We start from the raw sequence: 9,889 nt of genomic DNA, 5'->3' as shown, positions 1-9,889 counted from the left end.
AAAAAAATATTCAAAAAAATACATAAATCTCAGAAGCCAAAGTGGTGGCTGAATTAAAGTCTCCAGCGTCGGTGTCTTCCATGGTGCCTTGCTCCCCGCCCCCCCTTGACTAAAAACGGTGCAGTGTGTGCAAACAGCAGGAAAAGCTGTGCACAAACAAGGGAGGGTGACGGTCTTCTCAAGGGGCAGAACCTCACTTTTCTCGCTGAAGGGCTCGCCTTGCCTGGGAGTCGAGCGTTACATGCATTTCTCTGTGTGGAGCACACTCAGGCTAGTTTTGGCCCCCGGACCCGCCTTCAGGCTGCCCATCAATGCCACCAGAAAAACGCCCGGAGGCCCAATCCAGCAGGCCGCTTGCCCTTCCTCCTCTACCCCTGCTACTCACCGTGGACCTTGCTTGGCGAGAGAGGCGCTGCTGGCTGGAGTGCAGAAGAGCCGTGGGAGGCCAAGTTGGGAGCAGGGCCGGCCTGTGACCCGCTGTAGCTGTCCATGGCGAGCTTGTGCCGGAACGCCTCCTCCTTCCGGCGGTTGGCAAACCAGTTGTAAACTCTCACCTCGGTCACCAGGTTTGAGCCCAGGCCCTGGGCCTGGGAAGGGGAGACGCCACGCTGAATGCACTCTGCCCTGCCGAGAAAGGCCATGGATTTGTCAGGGTGGGGGGGCACGAGGCAAAGCCACTTCCCTGAGGCGGGGCGGGGAGCTTCAATCACAGGAGGTGCTCCAGCAGGGGCAGCCCCGTTTACTGACTTCCAAGGGCCTTCCGTTAAAGGTGAATGGGAGAAAGAGCTGGTACATGCTTTGCTAAGCTCCTTGGGGATCCCTCGGTGAGAAGGTCAATAATGGCGGCCAGTCTTCTCTGAGAGATTCGTGGTCTTCCAGAGCACCACACAGCTGCAGAGAAAGGGTGGGTGCTGGAGCACATGGTCAGCCCACATAGTAGGATGTTGAAGCCCCTAGCTGGCTCAACTGCCATCCTGTGTGCCACCCAGAACACTCTGCAGTATGCAAGAGTCCCCGGCAGAATATCTGCAACCTACTGGCAGCTTCTTCACAGTAGTTTTAAGGGAACCCGGCTCAGGGTGCACAAGAATTCTGCTCTCCCCATAGGGGTGCTTTCAGATAATTACTTTTGACATCTCCACTGTATTAATTATATTCTAACTATAATTGGCTTGGACCTTTCCGTGCTGTTGCATTTTTAGCACCAAGTTTCATCTGGGACTCAGTGTTGATCAAATGTTTAAGTGGAATTTGGGGTGAAATGGGAGGGGCTGACCAAGAAATCAGCCCCATCCCACCCAAAATCAATAGTTTGGGTTTTTTATGTGTCTTAAAAAATGACTTTCTAGAGAGGGCTGGACCAGCAGACTTTGAGGGGGAAATTTGCCTGGCACCCCTTCTTCCACTAATTCATAAAGGAGAAAAATGTAGCAAGAATTGCAGATGTCCCCTTTAAGAACAAAAGAAGACCCCCCCCCCCAGATTAGAGGGAATGGAGACAACTGCCTACCCCCTTGGCTGTCCCTACTATCTGGTATTTAAGGGCATATGGTCTCAGATCATGGAGCTTTCATTTAATTATCCTGGCTAATAAGAACCAGGATTGCCCTGCCTTTCAGGATTGGATCCAGCGGCCATCTAGTTCAGCATCCTGTTTCCAGCTGCGGATTGCAAGCAGGGCATGGGGATGACAGTCCTGTTTGTCCCCAACATCCAGTATTCCGAGGCATGCTGCCTGTGAATATGGAGGCGCCACTGGCAACCTGCGTTGCGTGCAGAAGGCTGCAGGCTCAACCCCTGGAACCTCCAGGCAGGGCTGGAAAATGCCTGTCTGAAACTCGGAGAGCTGCTGCTGGTCCATGCTGCCAGTCCTGGGCGAGGTGGGCTAATGGCCTGATTCCATGCAAGGCAGCTTCCAGCGTTCCTCTCCACCCATCAATGCGATGAGTCATTTTAGCCCCCCACCCTGTGGTGACATCCTTCGGGACCCCTCCCCAATCACCTGTTGCACTCCTCCACTAACGCCTCCCGTTCCTCCTTGCTGGGATTCTTTTGCCTCTCATAGGCTTGGAAAAGGATTTGCTGCGAAGCGGGGCCCCACTTGAAGCGATTCCTCCTCCCTTTCTTGGTCGGTAGATCCTCTCCCATCGTGTCTTCCACCATGATCCCCTGGCCAGCGTGTGTGAATTCTGGAGCCACAAAATGGGGGGTGGGGTGCAGTGTTATTCCCACAGAGCCCAGGTGGGGGGGAGCAATGCAGATAAATGGGGAGTTGCTTTTACTTGAATGGGGTGTTGTACCTGTTGCATCCCTTGTGATTTTTTCCCCCTCAACTGCAAAAAGAGTAAGTTAGAGGAGCAAGAAAGTCTCTCTCGTTTGCCTAGTGCAGCATTTCCCATATGCCCAACAGCTGAGGTGGTTAAAAAAATGGATACTGGAGGCTCTCTTCACTCTTGCATCCCAAAAGAGTTAGACTATGTGAAAGTATGGATTTCTTCCCTCAGAGGAGCCCACCCTCTGCAGCACACGTTGTTCCCTGCTTATCTTCTGACTGGAAGGCGGCATGCCCAGTCCAAAGAACTCATGTACACATGCAAGAGGTGGCCTCATCTAAAAACAAGTGATTTACCCTTTTTTTTCCACCTGGTGCAAGTTTTGCCCAACTAACAGGCTACCAATTCTGCTGATATGGATGTCCAATACAAAGAGACCATCTGCTCTAAGCCTGCACTTGCGTAAAGCAGCATGTGACTGGAGGGGCATGCCCCAGAATCCCTTGCAACGTTGGGCTGTACCCCTCGGTCTGCTGCGATGTTTGTGTGCAGGCAGGAATTTGCCTTGGGAATTATTTTGATGGGAATTATTATTTCCCATTCCTGATGGGAATTATTTTGTATCGCTGCCTCCTGTTAGAAAGGCAGTTTAGCAGAGAAAAAACAAAGGGCAGAACAGAATGAGTGTTTACCGGTCCCACATGCACACAAGGCTAAAACAGAGGCCATGCCCTTCTTTTAGTGAAAAGGGGATTAAATGGTTTACTCACAATTTCTTGTATAAAATGAAGGTACAGCGTATAGTTTCAAACAACGTTTGTTCATTCCATTTCTTTGTGTTCTATAACAGTGGCAGGAGAGAGAGCAAACACGTGTGCCCCCAGCAATGGAGGAGGTCAGAGAGAGGGGAAGGAAAGGGAGGAGTAGGAAACCACCCTGCAGAGATCCTAAATCTAGCTGTGCCCAAAATTCCCATGAATTAACAACCGCAACACTGCCTCCTTCCTGTAACTGCAGACAAGGCTGCAAAGCACTCCTCTGTTGTGCCCTTGAAAATGGGAAAGAGCTGCTGGTTGCTCTACTTACGCTGGATCACCTCTCGCTGCTTGCGGACGTACCAGGTGTAAAGGGCAGCTCTCTTCTGTGTCTTCATGGGCGTGCCCTTGTTGAGATGCTGGGAAAGGTGGGACTGATTTAAGCCCGTGGTGTCTACCACCTCTCGTTGAGGGATGTTGTGCTGCTGTAGGTAGGACTTCACCATCTTAGCTACCCTCCAGGGATCCTCTCTGGAAGGAACAGAAAACACACCACATGAAAGATAATTCCTCCTCCCCCCGTAAATCCTGAGATGTACAGTGCCTTGCATAAGTATTCACCCCCTTTGACTTTCCACATTTTGTTGTATTACAACCTGGGATTCAAATGGATTGAATTAGGATTTCTTCTCACTGATCTACACAAAACACTCCATAATGTTGAAGTGGGGCGGGGGGGACTACATATTTTACAAATGATTTACAAATAAAAAACTGAAAAGTCTGGATTGCATAAGTGTTCACCCTCTTTGCTGTGACACCCCTGAATAAGCTCTGGTGCAACCAACTACCTTCAGAAGTCACATAATTAGTTGAATTCAGTCCACCTATGTGCAAGTCATAAAATCATAGAATTATAAAATAGTAGGGTTGGAAGGGGCCTACAAGGCTATCGAGTCCAACCCCCTGCTCAATGCAGGAATCCAAGTCAGCATTCCTGACAGATGGCTGTCCAGCCTCGTCTTGAACGCTTCCAGTGTGGGAGAGCCCACCGCCTCCCTAAGTAATTGGTTCCATTGTCGTCTTGCTCTAACAGGAAGTTTTTTCCTGATGTTCAGCCGGAATCTGGCTTCCTGTCACTTGAGCCCATTATTCCGTGTCCTGCACTCTGGGATGATCGAGAAGAGATCCTGGCCTTCCTCTCTGTGACAACCTTTGAAGAGCGCTATCAGATCTCCCCTCAGTCTTCTCTTCTCAAGGCTAAACATGCCCAGTTCTTTCAGTCTCACCTCATAGAGCTTTGTTTCCAGTCCCCTGATCATCTTTGTTGCCCTCCTCTGAACCCTCTCCAGTTTGTCTGCATCCTTCTTAAAGTGTGGTGCCCAGAAATGGACACAGTACTCCAGATGAGGCCTAACCAGTGCTGAATAGAGGGGAACTAATACTTCCCGGGATTTGGAAGCGATGCTTCTATTAATGCACCCAAAAGAGCATTTGCCTTTTTTGCAGCTACATCCCATTGTTGGCTCATATTCAGCTTGTGATCGACAACAATTCCAAGATCCTTCTCGCTTGTAGTGTTGTTGAGCCACGTATCCCCCGTCTTGTAACTGTGCATTTGGTTTCTTTTTCTAGGTGCAGAACTTGGCATTTATCCCTATTCAATGTAATTCTGTTGTTTTCTGCCCAGCACTCCAGTCTAACCAGATCACTTTGAATTTTGATTCTGTCTTCCAAAGTATTAGCTATCCCGCCCAATTTTGTGTCATCTGCAAATTTGATCAGCATTCCCTGCACCTCCTCCTCCAAGCCATTAATAAAGATGTTGAAGAGCACTGGGCCTGAGCCCTGCGGTACCCCACTCATTACCTCTCCCCAGTTTGAGAAGGTCCCATTGATAAGCACTCTTTGAGTCCAGTTCTGTAGCCAACTGTGGATCTACCAGATCGTTGTTTCATCTAGCCCACTTTGAGCTAGTTTGCTCATCAGGAGATCATGGGGCACTTTGTCGAAAGCTTTGCTGAAGTTGAGGGATATTATGTCTACAGCATTCCCACGGTCCACAAGGGAGGTGACTTGATAAAAAAATTAGATCAGATTTGTCTGGCAGGACTTATTCTTGACAAATCCATGTTGGATTTGAGTAATCATTGCATTGTTTTCAAGGTGCTTCCAGATGGATTGCTTTATGATCTGCTCCAGAATTTTCCCAGGGATTGACGTCAGACTGACTGGTCTGTAGTTCCCAGGTTCCTCCTTTTTGCCCTTTTTGAAGATAGGGACAACATTAGCCCTCCTCCAGTCATCTGGCACTTCCCCCGCCCTCCATGATTGCTCAAAGAGAATAGACAGCTGTTCTGAGAGTTCTTCTGCCACTTCCTTTATGACTCTAGGATGCAGTTCATCTGGCCCTGGAGATTTGAACTCATTCCAAGTAATTAGGTGTTCCTTGACCATTTGCCTATCGATCTCAAGCTGCAATCCTGCCCCTTCAGCCTGTACTTCGCCTTTGCCAGGGGGGTCATAGAGCCTCTTTTGGGAGAAGACTGAGCCAAAGTAGGAATTGAGCACCTCTGCCTTTTCTTTGTCCTCTGTTATCCTTTTGCCATCCTTATTTAATAGCTGAACAACCATTTCTTTCCTCTGCCTTTTACTATGCACGTCACTGAAGAAAGCTTTTTTGTTGCTTTTAGCATCCCTCACTAGCCTCAGCTCATTCTCAGCTTTAGCCTTCCTGACACCATCCCTGCAATTCTGTGCTACCTGCCTGTACTCTTCCTTTGTTGCTTGGCCTTCTTTCCATTTCCTATATGTGTCCTTTTTTGTTTTCAGATCATCTCTAAGCTTTTTGTGAAGCCACACTGGCTTCTTCTGTTGTCTTCCACCTTTTCTTCTTGTTGGAATTGTTTTTAATTGTGCCTTGAGAATTTCCTTTTTTAAAAGCTCCCACCCATCTCGGACTCCTTTTCTCGTTAGCGTCGCTTGCCATGGGACCTTACTGATCATTGTTCTGAGTTTATTAAAATCAGCTTTCCTAAAATCCAGGGCACGTGTTTGTCTACACTCGGCTTTTGCTTCCCTTAGAACCAAGAACTCAAGTGCAACATGGTCGCTTTCCCCCAGAGTTCCTGTAACTTCTATTTGATCCACTAAGTCATCTCTGTGTCACATGATCTCAGATTAAAAACACCTGTTTCTGGAAGGCCCCAGAGTTTGTTAGACAGCATATCTAAACTAACAGCATCATGAAGACCAAGGAGCTATCAAAACAAGTCCGGGATAAAGTTCTGGAGAAGCACCAATCAGGGTTGGATTATTTAAAAAAATCCCAAACTATGAACATCTCCCAGAGCACCGTTAAATCCATTATTACAAAACTGAAAGAATATGGCACAACCACAACTCTGCCTAGAGAAGGTCATCCTGTGGCAAACCGGTTTTGTGGGATCGGTTCCAGCTTCTTCCTTCTGATGAAGTGGACAAGGTGCTTTCATCTGTAAGGTCGACCACCTGCTTACTTGATCCTTGCCCATCTTGGCTCATTATGGGCTGCGGAGAGAGACTGGGTGAGGGGATCAGGGTGGTGGTGAACGTCTCCCTTGAGGAGGGAGTGATGCCATCAGCCCTCAAGGAGGCAGTGATAAGACCGCTCTTAAAGAAGCCCTCCTTGGATCCCCAAGTTCTGAACAACTTTTGCCCAGTCTCAAATCTGCCATTTTGGGGCAAGGTGATTGAGCGGGTGATGGCAATGCAGTTGAAGGCACACTTGGAAGAAACCGATTATCTAGACCCATTTCAGTCGGGCTTCAGGCTTGGGCATGGGACAGAAACGGCCTTGGTCGCCTTGGTGGATGATATGAGGAGGGCTCTGGATAGGGGTGAATGCTCCTTCCTTGTTCTCCTCAACCTCTCAGCAGCTTTTGATACCGTTGAACACGGTATCCTCCTGGACCGCCTGGAGGGGTTGGGCATCGGAGACACCGTATTGCAGTGGTTCCGGTCCTTCCTCTCCGGCAGGTACCAGAGGGTAGCACTGGGAGAGGAGGTTTCGGCCCTGTGGCCACTCACTTGTGGGGTGCCACAGGGTTCCATCCTCTCCCCGATGCTATTTAACATCTATGTGAAGCCGCTGGGGGCTATCATCAGGAGGTTTGGGGTGCGGTGTCATCAATATGCAGATGACACGCAGCTCTACCTCTTGTTCAAATCTTCACCAAGGATGGCCGTAGAATCCCTGTCCAAATGTCTGGAGACGGTGAGTGGCTGGATGGGGAGGAATAAGCTGAAGCTGAACCCTGACAAGACCGAGGTACTTTTGGTGGGAGACAAGAGGAGGCTGATGAAGAAGGGGATGTTGACCTGGTGTTGAATGGGGTACAGCTACCCTTGAAAGACCAGGTCCACAGCTTGGGGGTCATCTTAGACTCCCAGCTGTCCATGGAGGCTCAGGTGTCAGCTGTGAGCCAGACAGTGCTGTATCAACTCCATCTGATATGGCGGCTGCATCTCTTCCTTCCCGACCATCTGCTCCCATCAGTAGTACATGCCCTGGTCTCCTCTCATTTAGATTACTGTAATGCGCTCTACATGGGGTTACCCTTGAAGATGGTTCGGAAGCTGCAGCTGGTACAGAACGCGGCGGCTCGCCTGATTAAAGGCAGCTGCCGGCAAGATCACATAATTCCAGTGCTGAAGGAGTTGCACTGGTTACCAGTTGTTTTCCGGGCCAAATTTAAGGTGTTGGTTTTGACCTTTAAAACCCTATATGGTTCCGGCCCAGCCTATCTTAAGGAGTGCCTCCAGCAACACCAGACAGGCCACTTAACAAGATCAGCCTTGGATGGCCTTCTCTCTGTCCCATCAGCCAGGACAGCTAGACTGGTGGGGATGAGGAAGAGGGCCTTTTCTGTGGTGGCCCCCACTCTGTGGAACTTCTTCCCTAGGGAACTCCGCCATGCCCCCTCTTTAATGAGCTTCTGCCGTGCATTAAAAACATGGTTGTTCAGGCAGGCATTTGGGGTGGGTTAGGGTATTTTAGAAAATGTTTTTATTGTAGAATTTTATTGTTTTAAACTGTTTTATTATATGCTGTACATCGCCCAGAGTGGCTGGGTGACCAGCCAGATGGGCGATTAATAAATTTAATTAATACATAAATACATAAATAAATAAATATTTATAAATAAAGGGGGTTGGACTCGATGGCCTTGTAGGCCCCTTCCAACCCTACTACTATTCTATGAAATAAATAAATAAATCCACCAAACCACCAAAACAGTGATCGGATAAGGAGGGCATTAGTCTGAGAAGCAACCAAGAAGCCAATCCTATCTCTGAAGGAGCTGGGAGAGATCCACAGCTGAGAAACCATCCATAGGATAACTGTCACCCGGATGCTCCTCAAAGCTGGGCTTTATGGAACAGTGGCGAGAAGAAAGCCATTGCTGGGGGGAAAAAAATCAAATCCCATTCAGATTTTGCCAAAAGGCATGTGGGCAACACACAAAATGTGGGAAAAGGTTATCTGATCTGATGAGACTAAAATTGAACTTTTGGGCCTTACCACAAAACACTGAGTGTGGCGCAAAGCCAACAGTGCTCATCACCCTGAGAACACCATCCCCATGATGAAGCATGGTGGTGGCAGCATCATGCTGTGGGGATGCTCTTCATCAGCAGGGACTGGGAAACTGAGGGCCAGATGGATGGAGCCAAATACAGGGCAATTCTAGAGGAAAAGTCTGCAGGTCCCTGGGACTGGGGCGGAGGTTCTCCTTCCAGCAGGACAATGACCTTAAACACACAGCCAAAGTTACACTGGAGTGGTTTAAGAACCTGAATGTCCAGTCAAAGCTCGGACCTCAATCCAATTGAGAATCTGTGGCAAGACTTGAAAACCGCTGTTCACCAACGATCCCCATCCAGCCTGACAGAGCTTGGGCAATTTTGCCAAGAAGAATGGGCAAAAATTGTAGGATCTAGACACACAAAGCTGGTAGAGACTTACCCCGAAAGACTCACAGCTGCCAAAGCTGTGATTGCTGCCAAAGGTGATTCTACCAAGTATTGACTCGGCGGGGGTGGGTGGGGAGGATACTTATGCAACCAACAAATGCCGGATTAGTTTTGTTTAATTAACTTTTGTGCCACAGTAAAAATATTTTGCACCCTCAAAGTGTTAAGTATGTTGTGTAAATCAAATTGTTAAAATGCCATTAAATCCATTTTAATTCCAGGTTGTAACACAAGAAAATGTGGAAAAGTCAAAGTGGGGTGAATACTTATGCGAGCCACTCGGGCTCAACCAACAGCATGCCTTGTACATCGGTGAGTAAAAGCGAAGGCATAGTTCTTCTATACTGCTGCACACGCTGTTTTTCTTTGTGCATCTGAATGCACATGTATCCTTTTTGTTCCAAAGAGTGCTTTATAGTGAAACTCTGCTGGCTCCTTGGGGGCTTCTCGACCGATTGCTCCTAGCACTGTCAATCACAAGACACTGTGCATTTAGTCCATCTTTTCCTCAACTGATATTTTTGTGAAAAGAATGAAGATTGAAGAAGTGGTGGGAAAACACAGGAGGGTTACAAATGGAAGGTGATAACATCTGCAGACGATACCACCCTAATGGCAGAAAGTGAAGAGGATCTAAAGAGCCTCTTGTTGAGGGTGAAAGAGGAGAGTGCAAAAGCTGGTTTGAAACTCAACATTAAAAAAACTAAGATCATGGCATCTGGCCCTATCACTTCCAGGCATATAGAAGGGGAAGAAATGGAAGCAGTGACAGATTTTACTTTCTTGGGCTCCAAGATCACCGCAGACGGTGACTGTAGCCATGAAATTAAAAGACGCTTGCTCCTT

General features: G+C 48.2%; 1 protein-coding gene across 1 annotated transcript in view; it reads right to left on the bottom strand.

Annotated features, from left to right (window-relative positions):
* HNF1A (HNF1 homeobox A) overlaps positions 1-9,889 on the bottom strand; it is a 35,075-nt gene that overhangs the window by 15,311 nt on the left and 9,875 nt on the right. Inside the window, exons 2-4 of the mRNA XM_084819798.1 lie at positions 3,360-3,559; positions 2,003-2,189; positions 386-624 (exon numbers count right to left, since the gene is read on the bottom strand). Of these exons, the coding sequence (XP_084675924.1) occupies positions 386-624; positions 2,003-2,189; positions 3,360-3,559 (626 nt within the window). The remainder of the gene's footprint in view (positions 1-385; positions 625-2,002; positions 2,190-3,359; positions 3,560-9,889) is intronic.

This window comes from Heloderma suspectum, chromosome 13 (genome assembly GCF_057233095.1).
Source record: "Heloderma suspectum isolate Gila_16-S chromosome 13, 16-S_ref, whole genome shotgun sequence".
NCBI classification, from domain to species: Eukaryota; Metazoa; Chordata; class Lepidosauria; order Squamata; family Helodermatidae; genus Heloderma; species Heloderma suspectum.
The sequence above is the reverse complement of the archived record's forward strand: the minus strand, read 5'-3'. Positions and strand labels throughout refer to the sequence as shown.